Here is an 18,931-nt window from a genome sequence, read left to right on the forward strand (position 1 = left end):
CCACTGCCCTACCTTGTACACCCGCGAACCAAAGTTGCGGTACCCCCCTCGATGGAAGGAAGTGGAAGTCAGGGTTAGAGAGAGGGCAGGTGAACGGACAACCGTGAGTGGTACTTTGGAACTGAGCTACGAGGCGAATAGTGAGAAACCTAATGACACTGGATTCGAAACATTTCCATGCAATTCACCTGCAAAACATTATGCGTTCCTAACATACATACTGTAACATATAACATAGACTACTGTGTTATCATGGTGTCCTGTGATACTGACCCATCTGTTTCGGATCCTCATCACACAAATAAAGCACCGAGCCAGTTGTATATGAGTTGCAACTTATCATTATAACTGCAGTCATAATTTTTGTGAATGTTATCCCTGGATTGTCTATAGCTATAATAAAGAATGATTGTGAATTTAATGTTGATTTTCACAGTAGTTGTGCGGATGGTTATAAATGTGGCAATTATTTTATGTGGACGACTAAACCACATTGTGATGGACAGCGGAGAGCATTCGCCAATAATTTACTATAACCAGATGAAATTAGATGCAAACAACACAAAATATTATGAGACAACGAAGACACAGCTGTGGTATCCTGCTCCGCCTTGTTATCAAGGCCTTAACTGTGGCTTCACCTCATACGTGCATTATTTTCCTTCAGTCTCTGCCTCTTTTATTACTCTTACTTCCCGGTATCCTCTTACTGCGAGTCGTCATATTCCTTGGAGGGTTTCTTGTCGTCCGGTCCTATAACCCCTACTGTATTACATTATTCCTTGCATCATCACTACCAGACAAACAACGTCAACACAAGACTGCTGAATTTGTTAATACCATTATTGCCACTGCCACTACTATTCCCCCTTTCCCCATTGTGTCTACTGCAATTCCCCTCACAATACTACTACTGCTACTCCTATTACTACTCCACTATAAATCTGTATAATAATTCATATGATTGTCCTTATGTCTGTGTATCTGTTAATCATATTGTCCCTGTCCCACCGTCGACATCTCGTCACTTACCCCGCACCGCTACCGAAGTTGCACCCCACCCCCCTCTCTCCCACCCGCCATGAGCTCTATTCCTCCCCCACTCCGAACCATTTTACCCCTCACCTCCTTCTTGGGCCACCAAGCCTGTTGTTCACCTTTTACCGGTGAATATACGTGGCATGCATTAATACGAATAATTATAAAACTGACAGCAACAACATACATCTCCAGTATTCCGAACATTACATAATTATAAAAGTCGCAGACCCAAACGTGCCTATATTATGGAGCTCTGATATATTAACCACAGAACCGACCACAGGCCGTTCCTATCATTGCCACTGGACCTTACCTATAGCACTTCACCATAGTAATACAACCCACTGAAGTCCTTTGTGGGATCACTACACATGTTTGGGAAAAATAACAGCACACAACATGGCTACAACCCATTAAAATACACCTGTGACGTTTCACTGACATCCAGTAAATTGCCTAGAAGTTAGCGGACAAACACACGGCTGGACATAGACTGAGGCCGAATGTCTCGCATCGGTATACGACAACCTGACAAAACTATTACAATCCTGCTTTGTAGGTGTCATCATAGTTATAATAATAATAATAATAATCGTAGTAGTAGTAGTAGCAGTAGTAGTAGTAGTAGTGGTAATAGTAGTAGTAGAAGTACAGGTAACTCGCACGGAACACGATCTCACGGAACGCGCTCGCAATTATACACGGTAAGGGCTGGGATACATATAAGACAACGTAAGATTAAAAAAACATCATGAAAACTACAAATTACCGCAGGAGAGGCCTTTGAAAGATCAAATCCTCGAACGTCACCGCTCGCAATTATACACGGTAAGGTCTGGGATACATATAAGACAAGGTAAGATTAAAAAACCATCATGAAAACTACAAATTAACGCAGGAGAGGCCTTTGAAAGATCAAATCCTCGAACGTCACCGCAGCGCGCGGTTTGTTTTGATTATGTGACGATCTAGGCGGGAAATTATTCAGTGAGTGAGACATTCCCGAGTACAGTAGCACAGTATTTGTAAGTTAAATATTTAGAGTACTGTACTGTTCTGGTAAGTTTATGTGCAACTTAAAGTACTATTAAATAACGTTAAAGCAAGAAATAAAGTCTTATAACCAGTTTACCTGATAGGCGTCAGAATATTGCCTTTTTTATTTGTTCGTTTTTTCCACAGTACTGTACAGTATTTGTAAGTTAAATATTTACTGTTCTCGTATGTACTGTACTTGTAAGCACTTAAATAAAGTTAAATCATTAAATAAAGCCTTGTAACCAGTTAACCCGAATTATATGATTACCCATGATCGGCGTCGGAATATTGCCTTTTTTGTTTGTTCGTTAAACTCTTACTGTACTGCTTTTCTACAGTACTGTATTTGTAAGTTAAATATTTACTGTTCTGGTATGTACTTGTAAGCAATTAAAGCATTGAATAAAGCCTTGTAACCAGTTAACCTGATTTATATGATTACCCATGATTGGCGTCGGAATATTGCCTTTTTAGTTTGTTCGTTAAAGACTTATAATAAGAGAAAAATACATTTTTGTCTTGGTATCTTTACCTATTTGCTCAGGTTTGCTGTAATGGTTTAGATCATTTGATGCAATGCAAATTGTAGAAAACTGTGAAAACTTTCGGGAAGTGAACGAAAATCTGGGACATGAGACTGACCTTGACTTCACCCTCTCGTGTGTCATCTGTCAGTTCACCACCTGATATCGTGATGAGTGGATGTACGATTTTTTCGCTCGTGGCCATGCCTAACCACACATGGTTACACCCATTATCTCGACCCAGACAGAAAATACAATCTTTTTCCTCCCTTGCAAAACACAAACAACCACCCTGTTTACGAGACAACAATATATATTGCCAAAATAACAAGGTAAAATGATAGAGAAAGATGAACATGTTATGACGGAAGAAGTACGTTTTCCCCGTCTGTAAACGTATTTATTTCTGCTTTTATCTGTATTCGTAATAATTAGACTTATTGTTAGTTCTGAAACTGCATTACGATTCTATTTTTAGCCATACTCGTAGTGTGGGAGCTGGAAGTTGTGACACAACTTATTGCTAATCGGACTGACCCTCCACTTTATTCTCCCGTGGCAGAGTCTAGCCTTGGAGGACGTGCAGTTTTCTCATTTAGGACTGAAAATTCAACTCTTTCGCTCCCTTTTCCAAGCATGGCCACAACGATAACGTAAAAAATAACTCGAAACTACCATAAACATATATCAAAAAAGTGAAAATGTATTCATAACATTTTTTTTTTTCCAGCCATTCCTAACAGATTATGTACTAAAATCATTTGATATCACAGCACTGCATTTCTAAATTAAATATGTACTGTTCTGGTATGTGCTTGTAAGGTAAAGCACTGGTACCAGTTAACCTGATTTATATGATTACCTATGATCGGCGTCAGAATGTTTCCTTGTGTTTACGTACAGTATTTGTGTGTTGAAGTTTTGCTGTGGAGTACTGTATTTGTGAGTTATAACATTAAATAAACCTTCTAACCACTTAAAGTGCTTTCTAGTGATTACCAGTGACAGATAACAGCAAAACAACATATTTGGGGGGTCTAGGGAGCAAAATATGGAGTAGTTTAAATATACGCGATTTCGCACCTAACACGGCACGGTAGGAACGAAACCCACGTGTTCCGTGCAAGTTACCTGTAATAGTAGTAGTAGTAGTAATCACATGTTAATATCCATGATACAGAGGAGGACAAACAACATAATCTCCCTGATAAAACAAGTGAAAACAGCTGTGACATATAAAACCAAACAGTGCCATAGTATGCTGTAATGGTAGGGTTATAGTAATACTAAATTAATGTTTGACCGCAACCCAACCTTCTGTCATGGCAAACAGATTCTGCATTGCGTCGGCACATGCTATTCCAGTGTGTGTCCTTCTCAGTATCGGGCCTAATAACATGTCATTAATTACTATTATTATTATTATTTTTATTATTATTATTATTATTACTGTGATGACACCTGCAATGCAGGATCACGAGAGTTTTGTCAGGTCGTTACATACCGATGCGAGACATTCTGCTTCTGTCTGTCTGTGTCCAGTCGTTTGTTTGTTAGGAACACTACAGTATACTGTACATCTACGATGTTGTTGTTATTATTATATTATTATCGCCTACCTTTAGAAGGCGGAGCGATCACGTTTTTAACTGCATCAGTGTGTGTGTGTGTGTGTGTGTGTGTGTGTGTGTGTGTGTGTGTGTGTGTGTGTGTGTGTGTGTGTGTGTGCACGCGCGTGTTCCTATTATATCTCATGAACGGCTTGAGCTATCAACATAAAACCTTCATGGTATCAAAATATGGCCTAAAGTTTGGACTTGGCAAACAGAATATTTTAGAGACCGATTACCGTTTAGCTCTTAAATCCCTTCTTTTTTATCATTAATGCATGCCACGTATATTCACCGGTAAAGGGTGAACAACAGGCCTTCTGGCCCAAGGATGAGGTGAAGGGTAATGTGGTGTCGGAGTGGGGGAGGAGTAGAATCCATGGTGGGTGGGAACTGGAGTAGCGGTGCCAGGTCAGTGACGAGTTGTCGACGGTGGGACAGGGACAATAATTATGATTAACAGATACACAGACATAAGGACAATCATATTTATCAGTATACAGATTTATAGTGGAGTAGTAATAGGAGCAGGAGTAGTAGTACTGTGAGGGAAATTAGACACAATAGGAAACGGGGGATTACCGTAGTAGTGGCAGTGGCAATAATGGTATTAACAAATTCAGCATTCTTGTGCTAACGTTGTTTGTCTGGGAGTGATGATGCGAGGAATAATGTAATACAGTAGGGGTTATAGGACCGGACGACAAGAAACCCTCCAAGGAATATGACGACTCGCAGTAAGAGGATACCGGGAAGTAAGAGTAATAAAAGAGGCAGAGACTGAAGGAAAATAATGCACGTATGAGGTGAAGCCACAGTTAAGGCCTTGATAACAAGGCGGAGCAGGATACCACAGCTGTGTCTTCGTTGTCTCATAATATTTTGTGTTGTTTGCATCTAATTTCATCTGGTTATAGTAAATTATTGGCGAATGCTCTCCGCTGTCCATCACAATGTGGTTTAGTCGTCCACATAAAATAATTGCCACATTTATAACCATCCGCACAACTACTGTGAATATCAACATTAAATTCACAATCGTTCTTTATTATAACTATAGACAATCCAGGGATAACATTCACAAAAATTATGACTGCAGTTATAATGATAAGCTGCAACTTATATACAACTGGCTCGGTGCTTTATTTGTGTGATGAGGATCCGAAACAGATGGGTCAGTATCACAGGACACCATGATAACACAGTAGTCTATGTTATATGTTACAGTATGTATGTTAGGAACGCATAATGTTTTGCAGGTGAATTGCATGGAAATGTTTCGAATCCAGTGTCATTAGGTTTCTCACTATTCGCCTCGTAGCTCAGTTCCAAAGTACCACTCACGGTTGTCCGTTCGCCTGCCCTCTCTCTAACCCTGACTTCCACTTCCCTCCATCGAGGGGGGTACCGAAACTTTGGTTCGCAGGTGTACCTCTTTTATTACCCCATCCATGTACAGATTGAACAACCACAGAGACATGACACATCCCTGTTTCAACCCAACCTTCAAAGAGAAAAATTCACTCAGTTCACCACTCACACGCACTGCAGCCTTAGCAATATCATACATACTCTTCACAGCATTCAACAACTTCCCATCTACTCCATATATTCTTAATACTTTCCACAATCCTTGTCTATCCACCCTGTCATATGCTTTCTCCAAATCCATGAAAGCTGCATACAACTTCTTTCCCTTCTCTAGAAACTTTTCCACTAAAGATCTAAGAATGAATATCTGATCTACACAACCTCTTCCCTTCCTAAAGCCTCCCTGTTCTTCTCCAACAAATTCCTCTGTTCTTTCTCTAACTCAGTCAATAAGTATCCTACCATACACTTTTCCTATTATACTAAGAAGACAAATCCCCGTATGATTACCACACACTTCTTTTTCCCCTTTTCCTTTGTACAAGGGAATAATTATACCTGACTTCCAATCCTCCGGGACTCTACCTTCCTCCCAGGCCAATCTGCACATCTTCCCCATCCATTCTACTACTATCTCACCCCCATGCTTCAGCATTTCACCACACACTCCATCAATTCCTGGGGCTTTCCCCAATGTAACTTTCTTCATTGCTTCCACAACTTCTATCCTACTGATTTCTTCCTGTCTTCTCACCTCCCTCCTTCTCCCAGCCATTCCCCAGCCACTTATACTCACATTACTTCCATCCTCCATGTTCAACAATTCCTTAAAGTGTTCTCTCCATCTGCTCACTTCTTCTCCCTTCTCCACTAGTAATCTACCATTTTTATCTTTCACTCCCCTGTTAACTTCACTTCCACCCTCTCTTACCCTTTTCACTTCTTTCCAGAACATTTTCTTACAGTCCCTCCACTTTACACTCAAATTCCTTCCAAATATCTCATTCACTCTCTTCTTACTATCTCTTACTAAGCTTTTCATCTCTCTCTTTCTTTCTACATATAACTCTCTCTTCCGCCTCTCAACTTCTTCCATGCCCCTATTTCTCATCCCTTCATTGTATGCTTTCTTCTTTTGTGCCACAGCCTGTCTCACCACTTCATTCCCCATGCTGTTCCTTGCACCCCCTTCCATCTTCTCTTCATCCCACACACCACACCACATGCTGCACATATTTCTTCTGTGAATATCCTGCACATGCCTTCCACGTCCCCCATCTGCTCCAATTCATATTTGCCCAATCGTTCCTTCACTTCTCTCTTATACTCTGTCTTTTTCTCATCCTCTTGTAATCTTTCCACTCTCCTTACAAATACTCCTTCTTCCCATCATTCCCTTCTTCTATTTCTCCATCTTATTTGGATCTTGATTCTGGCCACCACCAAGTAGTGGTCAGAAAGTCCACGCCCCCAACCTCTATAAGCTCTTGCATCCATTACACATCTTCAGATCCTTTCATCCACACACACATAATCAATCATTGCCTTCCTTTCATTCAGTTCACCACCAACCCTTCTCATCACTGACCATGTATACCTGTGGATCATTTTGTGCCCGAAGAGGGTATTGGCTATCACCAACCCCCTCCCAGCACAAATGTCCACTAATGCACTCCCATTCTCATCTATCTCAGCAAAAACACCCCACTCACCAACTATTCCATCCACCTTCACATTCCCTACTTTACCATTCATATCATCAATCAAAAACACTCTCTCATTCCTTCCAAACTTTTCTATGCACACTTCCACATTTGTCCAGAACTCTTCTCTCACTCTGCTTGCACGATCTTGCGCTGGTGCATACACGCACACAATCGCCCACATTTGTATTCCAACTTTCAAACTTACCCACACAATCCTTGACCCAACTGATCCATACTCTCTTATGTTCTTCTGCCATCTTTTACTCACAACTATATGCACTCTTTCTTTTGCCCTCTCATTCTCACCTACTCCTGCATATATACCCCATCCATACTCCCATTCTCTCACATTCTCACCTCCCCATTTAGTTTCGTTACTCCACATACATCAACTTTTGCACCCTCAAGCACCTGGACAATCTCTTTCACCTCATCATTCGCACCTCTTACATTCCATGTTGCGATTACCATGTCCTTTGTCTGGTCCTTGATCGTTATCTTTTGGTCAGTCCTTGTCTGAGGATTCTTATTTGTCTTTTTAGTTAGTTGTTTTCCGGGGAGGGGCACTAACCCTCCGCCAAACCTTTTAGTCGCCTTGTACAACAAGCAGGGATACTGGGGGAGTATTCTTGAAAAAAATCCTACCCCCAGGGGGTAGGGGAGGGTTTTCAAGATGTCAATATTCCCATATCCTCTACAGCTGATATCCTAGGTGTTACTCTAAACCCCAACCTAAGCTGGACAGCTTATGTTAAATCCTTTGCTAAAAATGCTTTAAAAAAATTGGGACTTATGTACAGAGTTCGTGAGTTCTTCACTGACGAGCAGATGGTCACAATATACAAAAGTCATGTGCGTTCTCAGATTGAATACTGTTCACCACTGTGGAGTGGAAGTGGAGCGGTTGCATTGAGGCAGTTGGACAGAATTCAAAATAAAGTTGGACAGAATTCAAAATGAAGTTGGACAGAAGTCAAAATAAAGCCATTAGATTAATCAATAATCCTGCCATTATGCAGGACCTTCCTCCATTATCAGTACGTAGCGATGTTGCTTCTTTAGCATTATTTTATCGATATTTTTACTGTAAGTGCTCTGACAAACTGGCTTCAATTGTGTCTCCCCTTCACATTTTCTCCCAAAATACTCGAGTAGCTGCGAGTGCCCATGAACTCACACTCTCTCCCCCGCAATGCAGAACCTCTGCTTATCAAATTTCATTTATCCCTAGAACTACTACTACTCTGGAATTCACTTCCTAAGAGTTGTTTCCCACAGACATTTAATCCACTTCAATTTAAATCCAGTTGTTATGAATATTTTATGAATGGAGGATGCCTTTAGGAACATGGACTGTTTTTTTTTTCCTTTGTTTTTCCTTACTCCATTATTTAAAAAGAAAAAAAAAAAAACACTTGTATCAAGGGCAATACCAACATTTTTCCATTGAAATAACCTAAAACACATCTCTATTGATGTAACACACATGGTTGCAGAAGGCACATGGTAAGTGTGTTTTCTTAATTATTATTCATTACACAGTGTTTTGTTCATTAGACACAGAAAAATTAACTAAAGTAATAAATCTTGAGCATATCGGTGAACAGATGATTTGGAAAGACGTGTTCTACAGCACAGTTATCATGACTCCCTTGCTCACAGTTGTGTATACGTGCCATGGCCTACCCATTTATTCCTCACCTGACCACCGTCACCCCACCCGTCACATTCCACTCAGCTGTTTGGCAGGTAATACAATAAATACGATGGAATTGCAAGAATAGTAATTTTGTCAAATGAAATAAATGCATCATTTCCATCAGCTAGAGTGTATCTTTTCTGCCATTGCAAATGCGTTCTAAGATGATATCATCTTAGAACACATTTGATGACAGTGCTGATGCAAATGCTTTCTAATACGACATCATCTTAAAACATTTGATGACAGTGCAAACGCTTTCTAAGATGACATCATCTTACAACACATCTGATGACTACAAATGGGTTCTAAGATGACATAATCTTAGAACACATTTGACGATAATGCTAATGCGTTATGTGATGGCCATCTTAGAACAAAACACATCTGATGACAATGCAAATGTATTCTAAAATGAAATAATCTTAAATCGCATTTGATGCCAATGCAAATGCATTCTAAGATGACAGTCTTGGAACACATTTGATGACAATGCAAATGCATTTAAGATGATATCAGCTTAAAATGCATTTGATGCCAATGCAAATGCATTCTAAGATGACATCTCAAAAGCACATTTGACGACAATGCAAATGCGTTCTAAGATGACATAATCTTTGAAAGCATTTGCAAAGGCAGAAAAGATAAACTCTAGCTAATAGAAATGAACCATTTGTTTTCTATCTATTGCCAAACGCCTCAATCCCATTTGGGGTGGCCACAAACAAATCGCCTCAACGTCACCATGCCCCCCACCATTTCACTGCCCTCCTCCCAACTCACAGCCCCCTCTCTCATATACCTCTCCACCCCATCCCTCCATCTTATCCTCGGCCTCCCCCTCCCTCTCTCCCCTTCCACCTCATTCAAATACACTCTCTTTGTCAGTCTTTCACCCTCCATCCTCTCCACATGGCCAAACCACCTCAGTGTATTCCTCCTAACACTTCCTATCACATTCACATCCACACCACAACGCTCCTTTATATCCTCATTTGTCAGTCTGTCTCTCCATGTGACTCCACAGGCTCCTCTTAAATAACTCATTTCCACTGCTCTCACTCTTGACTTGTGCCCTTCCAACAACGTCCAAGCTTCACTTCCATACGTTAGAGTTGGTATCACAATACTCTCATGTAGTAACTTTTTCACTTCCATGCTCACTTCCCTGTTTCTTATTACTGCTTTCAATGAACCAGCAACCTTTCTTCCCTGCTGTACCCTTTCAAGCACTTCACTCTCCAAACCTCCATCCTTACTCATCACACTACCCAAGTACTTAAACGTACTCACATTTTCCAATTCCTCACCATCCAACCTCACTGTACATTCACTGACTTCACCTCTCTCTTTGCTTTATTTGACAGAATTTCTGTGCTTGCAGCTCCTACATTTTTACTGTATATGATGGATGATGGATGGATTTGAAAAATGACTGAGTGGCAAGTGAGGAGTGAAGTGATGGCAGTCAGTGAGGGCATATACACACCACTGAGTAAGGGAATCGTGAACTCATGATGACTCTATTGTAGAACACATCTTTCCAAGTCATCAGTTCACTAATAAATGCTCAAGATTTATTTTTATAGTTTATTTTCCCATGTTTTTATTAATGAAATAAATAATATTTAACAGAATGGTAAAGTAGGGAATGTAAAGGTGGATGGAATAGTTGGTGAGTGGGGTGTGCCTGCTGAGATAGATGAGAATGGCAGTGTGTTAGTGGACATTTGTTCTGGTAGGGGGTTGGTGATAGCCAATACCCTCTTCAGGCACAAAATGGTCCACAGGTATACATGGTGAGTGATGAGAAGGGTGGGTGGTGAACTGAATGAAAGGAAGGCAATGATTGATTATGTGTGTGTGGATGAAAGGATGCAAAAATGTGTAATGGATCCAAGTGCTTATAGAGGTTGGGGGAGTGGACTTTCTGACCACTACTTGGTGGTGGCCAGAATCAAGATCCAAATAAGATGGAGTAATAGAAGAAGAGAAGGACGGGAAGAAGGAGTACAGTATTTGCAAGGAGAGTGGAAAGGTTACAAGAGGATGAGAAAAAGGCAGAATATAAGAGAGAAGTGGAGGAACGATTGGGCAAATATGAATTGGAGCAGATGGGGGACGTGGAAGATGTGTGCAGGATATTCACAGAAGAAATATGTGCAGCATGTGATGTGGTGTGTGTGGGATGAAGAGAAGACGGAGGGGGGTGCAAGGAACAGCGTGGTGGAATGAACAGGTGAGACAGACTGTGGCACAAAAGAAGAAAGCATATAATGAATGGATGAGAAATAGGGGCATGGAAGAAGTTGAGAGGCGGAAGAGAGAGTTATATGTAGAAAGAAAGAGAGAGGTAAAAAGATTAATATGAGAGAGTAAGAAGAGAGTGGATGAAGAATTTGGAAGGAATTTGAGTGTAAAGTGGAGGGACTGTACGAAAATGTTCTGGAAAGAGGTGAAAAGAGTAAGACAGGGTGGAAGTGAAGTTAGAAGGGGAGTGAAAGATAAAAATGGTAGGTTACTAGTGGAGAAGGGAAAAAAAAGTGAGCAGGTGGAGAGAACACTTTAAGGAACTGTTGAACATAGAGGATGGAAGTAATGTGAGTATAAGTGGCTGGGGAATGGCTGGGAGAAGGAGGGAGGTGAGAAGACAGGAAGAAATCAGTAGGATAGAAGTTGTGGAAGCAATGAAGAAAGTTACATTGGGGAAAGCCCCAGGAATTGATGGAGTGTGTGGTGAAATATTGAAGCATGGGGGAGAGATAGTAGTAGAATGGATGTGGAAGATGTGCAGATTGGCCTGGGAGGAAGGTAGAGTTCCGGAGGATTGGAAGTCAGGTATAATTATTCCCTTGTACAAAGGAAAAGGGGAAAAAGAAGTGTGTGGTAATCATAGGGGCATTTGTCTTCTTAGTATAATAAGAAAAGTGTATAGTAGGAAACTTATTGACAGAGTTAAGGAAATAACAAAAGGAATTAGTTGGTGAAGAACAGGGAGGCTTTAGGAAGGGAAGAGGTTGTGTAGATCAGATATTCATTCTCAGATCTTTAGTGGAAAAGTTTCTAGAGAAGAGAAAGAAGTTGTATGTGGCTTTCATGGATTTGGAGAAAGCATATGACAGGGTGGATAGACAAGGATTGTGGAAAGTATTAAAAATGTATGGAGTAGATGGGAAATTGTTGCATGCTGTGAAGAGTATGTATGATGGTGCTAAGGCTGCAGTGCGGGTGGATGGTGAACTACGTGAATTTCTCTCTTTGAAGGTTGGGTTGAAACAGGGATGTGTCATGTCTCCGTGGTTGTTCAATCTGTACATGGATGGGGTAATAAAAGAGGTACAAGGTAGGGTAGTGGATGTTGGAGTGGCCCTTGTGAGAGAGGGTAGTGTTTGGAAACTCCCTGTACTGTTGTTTGCAGATGATACTGTGTTGTTGAGTGAAGACGAAGGAGAGCTGCAAGGCTTGGTGGATGAGTTTGGGAGAGTGTGTAAGAAACGGAATCTAAATGTGAATGTAGGGAAGAGTAAAGTGATGGTCTTTGTGAGAGGTGAAGTCAGTGAATGTACAGCGAGGTTGGATGGTGAGGAATTGGAAAATGTGAGTACAGTAATCCCGCATATTTCGCGGTAGTTACGTTCTTGTAACCCCCGCGAAAAGTCAATTCCGCGAATACTCTATTAACAATTGAATCTTACACTTGTGTCCACCATGCTGCCCATCACACAGTCCATGTCCATACTGATTGCGAGACAATTCGCCATTAGACAATCCCCCGTCAAAACATGGACGATTCCCCTTCAGAACAATTCGCACCCTGGACGATTCCCCGCCATTCTATAAATATACTAATCAATACTTTCATCAATATACTTATTATTAATTAATCAATACATTAATAACTATATTTCAGGGGGATCCAGCAAAGTCTATGTTCAGTAGCGTAAGTTCTGGATATTATTTATTAGTTGCACCTTTAGTCAATAATTAACTTGTTTCTTCCTCGCTGTAGTCGCCTTTGAATTATATTCTAGAGTCACCCATAGCTATCTTCATTAATGAAGGCGAATTGTTTTGTGTTTGTTGTGACTGCGAATTGTCCCGAAACCTCCATACTCATCCCGAAATACCTTCTTACAAGATTGAAAGCACATACTCCATTATGAAGGAAAAACGTAAACACTGTACTGTAATACACAATTATCTACACATTTATTCACAAAACAGTACAAAATAAAAAGATGCATTAACTGGTGATAGCAAACACTCGCACGGTCGTTTCTTAGCTTGTCCAGTAACACAATTTTCTCTGCTAAGGTCATAACTTTTCTTGATCGTTTTGTCACTTTGGAGTTCTTACTAATTGTATTATTAGCCTTTGGTGAGGCTGGCTTACGTCCTGGGGCCATGTGGAAAGCAAGTGGGAGGCAAGAGGCTCATATCATAGTGTGGTTACAAGCACACCGGCCACTTAAGGCAGTCAGGCGTTGACTGAGGAATGCGGGGCAGAGAGCAGTGTTGCCATATCCAAACAACGAAATTATGCTAGGGCAATGAAAAAATTATGCTAGATTGAGCAAATTTGTTCCAAGTAAAAAATGAATTATGCTAACTTGAAGCTAAATGATAAAATTCTATACATATTCGTGCAACATATTAATTATGTATTGTTTACTTTGAAAATATTAAATTGAACCTACATACAGTAAGAGGATAAATATCGGTATCTGCCCATACTGCTTTTTCCCACGAAACTTACGTTTTTCTGATGGATTTTGATGTGATTCATTCGATTTTGAGCATCATTTCCGTCGGAAATAACCAGATTTTGAGATATGACCCCCCCATCCCCCTGCAATAATGGGAGATCTTTGGGGAATCGGGGGTTATAGGGAGGGGGGGAAACATAGAAAATGGTCATTTCCGACTGAAATGAAGCTGAAAATCGAATGAATCATACCAAAATCCATCGGAAAAACCTAGGTTTCATGGGTAAAGTACAAAGCTCAAACTTATCCTAACCTAACCGAACCTAACCTAAAACCTAACCTAACCTAATCCAACCTAACCGAACCAAACCAAACCAAACCTAACCTAACCTAACCTAATCCAACCTAATCCAACCTAACCTAACCTAATCCAACCCAACCAAGCCCAAACTGAAAGTAATCAACTATTCAAACATCTTCTTACCTTATTCGTCTCTCTCTCTCTCTCTCTCTCTGATTTGTAGCTTTTATAAAATTATTCCAAAAATATTCCATTCCATTCTAAATTATGCTAGAATGATGCTAAAAAATATTCCAGACTTGAAAATTTGATCAAAATTATGCTAAAAGAATAAAATTATGCTAGATATGGTAACACTGGCAGAAGGGCCACGGGAAAGGGACAGAGGGTGGCGTGAGTTTACCGCGCTACAATTGGAAGCTGCGGGAATTTCAAATTTTTTGTTTTCTGTATATTCAAGGAAATTTTTGTTGATCTTATTAATGCTAAGAAAATCCGCGAGAGGGCAAAACCGTAGACAAAAAATCCGCAAAAAATGCGGGATTACTGTATGTTTAAGTACTTGGGTAGTGTGATGAGTAAGGATGGAGGTTTGGAGGGCGAAGTGCTTGAAAGGGTACAGCAGGGAAGAAAGGTTGCTGGTTCTTTGAAAGCAGTGATCAGAAACATGGAAGTGAGCATGGAAGTGAAAAAGTTACTACATGACAGTATTGTGATACCAACTCTAACGTATAGAAGTGAAGCTTTGACGTTGTTGGAATGGCACAAGTCAAGAGTGAGAGCAGTGGAAATGAGTTATTTAAGAGGAGCGTGTGGAGTCACATGGAGAGACAGGCTGACAAATGAGGATATAAAGGAGCATTGTGGTGTGGATGTGGATGTGACAGGAAGCGTTAGGAGGAATACACTGAGGTGGTTTGGCCATGTGGAGAGGATGGAGGGTGAAAGACTGATGAAGAGAGTGTATGTGAGTGAGGTGGAGGGGGGAAGAGGGAGGGGGAGGCCGAGGATGAGATGGAGGGATGGGGTGGAGAGGTATATGAGAGAGGGGTGTGTGAGTTGGGAGCAGGACAGTGAAATGGCGGGGGACAGGACGACTTGGAGGCGATTTGTTTGTGGCCACCCCAAACGGGATTGAGGCGTCTGGCAATAGATAGATAGAAAGAGGGTTGGCGCCAAAACTGATCCCTAAGGTACGCCAGCATTTATGGAATGAAACTGAGAATAAATTCCATCTACCATATCCAGTATTTTTCTATTATGAAGGTAAGAAGAAATTAGAGGAACCAGTGATGTAAGGTCATACTGCAATGATATAGGTTATATATGCGTATATAATATCCAATAGCCAGGAAAAATCAGTAACTGGGAAGGTAAACTCCTCAAGCTTCTCGGTTAACTGGAATTGTACTGTAATAAGCTTGGAGGTAACCATATAACCAAATTGTGGTGCCTGGTGGTTCAGTGGGCAATGAAGGTGCTCCAATTGGATTGCACCTGGGCAGGTTTATATCCAAGGGATGGTTGGAGTTTACTGCTCATGTAATGCCACTCAGGAATACGTGAGGCTTGTCACTCTCATCTTAAATGTCAGGACCAAACTGCCTAGCCCTGGGCTTCTACATTCCTCATGGGGCAACACAGGGTTAGATAATGAATGAATGAATTAATGAAAAATTTGCATTACACTGGGAATGCATACTTTACTGTGTAAAGTCAGTGGTAGGAGATGGTGACCACCATCCACTCAATGCAGTGCTGCCTACTTCTTCCTTCACCTTTATCATTCTATATCTTTGTCTGCCCTCCTCTCTTCCCATTTTTCCCTTTCCTCCTGTCACTTTTTATTACTCCTCTTTCCACTTCAGGTGGCTACACACTCAGTGACAAGCCTAATGGTTTCCTGTAACCCAGGAAACCCTTTACAATGCTGAGTTGTAACCATATAACCAGATAATAGGGTGGCATGGAACCATCTATGGGGCCCCTGCTAACTGGATGAAGCGCCACAAATATAGCATTTATCCAGGAACTAAGTCTCCACAATTTTCCCCCACATTGCATGCACTGTCATCCACAAGTGAACATAGTTCAAAGCATGGAACAACCCTGCAGGGGCAACTGCTTGCCTGTAGTCAATGGGTCTACTTGGCCAAACAGATTTAGGTTGATCAACAATAATAGCAATACAGTATATAATGCATGTAGTGTTCTAGAAAATAAATTATTGCACCATACATTTTCTCCATGCATAGAATGTAGTCTATTTTAACCAGAAAGATTCTGACAAAATTGAAGGTTACCTATTAGCAAGCTTTAATAAGTCAGGGCCTTCCTCCAATGTCTGACAGTGCTACATTTTACCATCTTACATACAGTCTATATCATCATGCATGAAACTGTGTAGACATTCCTTAAAAAAACTTCAATAATTTTTTTCTAAGACAAAAGACTTTCTACGAACTAACCTTTTATACGGTCCTGTAGAAGAAAAGTAAAAGGGTGCCCCTGTGGTCCCAGGAGTGGCAATGGAGGCAAAAGCTGGGGTGCTACTTGATGTAGGAGTACTGGCAGCAAATGTAGATGTATTGGTGCTGAACAGTGATTTAGTTAATGATGAAATTCCACCACTAGTACTTGAAGAAAACAGACTTGGGTTCATGCCTGACCTGGGTACTGTATAACTAGATGCTCCTTTGTACTGCTGTAAGGTACGATGATCATTTACAGGCAAATTCTCTAGGGGCTTGGTTAGCTGTTCAACACCAGCTTTACTATTCACCAAATGGAAAATGTTCAGCTCTCCTCCAGTAGATAAGGTGTAAATGACAGGAAAAGGTCCACTGGTGGTTTCATCTGGAAAAAAAAATATATATATATATATATATATATATATATACAGTATTCATATAAAGTAACACTTTCATTGCAGAAACACTACTTTCCATAAGCAGTCATGGAGGCAACACAACGGCAACCTAACCGTCATACACAGCCATATAGTATCTCTCTCTCTCTCTTTTTCTCTACTTCCATACCAGGTCACTGAGGCACCTAAGGAAGACTGCTTAAGTGGGGACACAGGGACACTTTTAGCTGATCTTTTTTAATATTTGAGGCAAGAGTAGCAACAAAAAAGAAAGGTACAGCATCGTGGGCTGAGGTGAAGAGAGCAATGGAGGAAAGGAAGTAGCTAGAGTGGATACAGGACAGGGGTTAAGTTGAAATAAGAACTGAATATACTGAGAGCAAGAAGCACATAAAGAGACTAGTGGTGAGGAAAAAGGAGGTAAATGATGATCTTGGATGAAAAATTAATGCAAATTACTCCAAAAATAAGAAGATATTCTGGAAAGAGGTGCGGAAATGTAGAAGTGACAATAGAAAGAAATGTGAGTGTGAAGGATGTAAGTGGTAGATAATTAACTCATGGGAATGAAGTAATGAAAAGACGGAAAGAATATTTTGAAAGTCTGATGAATGGGAATGGAGGAAGCAAAGTGACTGTTAACATGACTAGTTTTGAGGGTGTACAGAGAAGGAATGCAGCGTCAGAAAACCTGACATTCGCAGAGATGAAGAACGCTGAAACATTGGAAAGCAGCTGGGGCTAATGAGGTGTATGCAGAGATGATTAAGTGTGGTGGAGAAAGCAGAATGAAATTCTTGTTGGAGATATGTAAGAAGGCATGGATCAGTGAAACTGTGCCAGTTGAGCAGAAAAAGGCAGTGATAGTACCCCCGTACAAAAATAAAGGTGGACAAAGTAAGTGCAAGAATTATCAAGGCATAAGTCCACTGAGTATAGTAGGGAAGGTATATGGAAGAATTATTATAAAGTAATGAGAGATATCAGAAGTCCTAGTGAGTGATGAACACAGTGGCTTTAGGAGTGGCAGAGGATGTGTGGATCAAATATTTGCAGTGAGACAGACAATGGAGAAGGCTTAGGAGAAGGACTATAAGGTGCTTATGGTATTAATTTATGGATCTGGAAAAAGCATACAACAAAGTAGATAGAGAAGGTTTGTGGAAGGTTTTGCACATATGAGGTGTAGATGGTAAGCTGCTAGGTGCCATAAAGAGTGTTTATTATGGAAGTGAGTCATGTGTAAGGGTAAATGGGCATCTAAGTGAATGGTTCACGATCAGTGTGGGTGAGCGACACGGTTGTGTGAAGTTCATGTGGTTGTTCAATATATACATGGATGGGGTGATGAAAGAAGTAAAAACATGAGTAATGAAGAGAGGGATAACGTTGGTAATGAATAGTGATGGATGGAATATCCCAAATTTGTTGTACGCTGATGATACAGTGCTACTTGCAAATACTGGACAAGAGCTTGGTAGACCAATGCAGAGTTTTGTAGATATCTGTGAGCATCATGCCTTAAGAGTAAATGTAGACAGGAGTAAAGTGATGGTTACTGAGAGGGAAGGTGACTCCCAGTGCAATGTTACAGTGAATGAAGAGAGACTGGAATTGGTGAGAAAACTCGTATACCTGGGTACGGTGATAGAAACGAGAGGAAAATGTGCAAATGAAGTGGAAAGTAGAGTGACGCAAGGAAGGAAAATAGCTGGTGCTATGAAGGTTGATATGAAACAGAGCATTGAGTGCTGCAGATGCGCAAGGCTTACATGAAGAAGTGTTAGTGCCAACCTTAACATACGGATGTAAGACTATGGTGTGGCATGAAAATGAAAAGTCAAGAGTAAGAACAGTGGAGATGGGACTGCTGAGGAATGTATGTGGAGTACAGTGAGTGGATAGGATACGGAATAATTAGGATCAAAACCTTAACAAGATTCATAAAAACCACCTTACAGCATATGATTTTCTAGGCTATGAACTGCTCAGTACATGCTCCTTCTAAAGGCCAGTAATGAAATACCTTGCCCCAACTAAACTTATCAATACTAGTGCTCAAAGCT

The 18,931-nt window shown here is 40.7% G+C and overlaps 1 protein-coding gene across 1 annotated transcript in view; it reads right to left on the reverse strand.

The window, feature by feature from the left end:
* LOC145412164 (uncharacterized) overlaps positions 1–18,931 on the reverse strand; it is a 446,682-nt gene that overhangs the window by 259,902 nt on the left and 167,849 nt on the right. Inside the window, exon 8 of the mRNA XM_080282099.1 lies at positions 16,465–16,852. Within this exon, the coding sequence (XP_080138225.1) occupies positions 16,465–16,852 (388 nt within the window). The remainder of the gene's footprint in view (positions 1–16,464; positions 16,853–18,931) is intronic.

The sequence above is a fragment of the Coenobita brevimanus genome, chromosome 92, assembly GCF_032717465.1.
Source record: "Coenobita brevimanus isolate Jiangsu-jjx chromosome 92, ASM3271746v2, whole genome shotgun sequence".
Taxonomy (NCBI): Eukaryota; Metazoa; Arthropoda; class Malacostraca; order Decapoda; family Coenobitidae; genus Coenobita; species Coenobita brevimanus.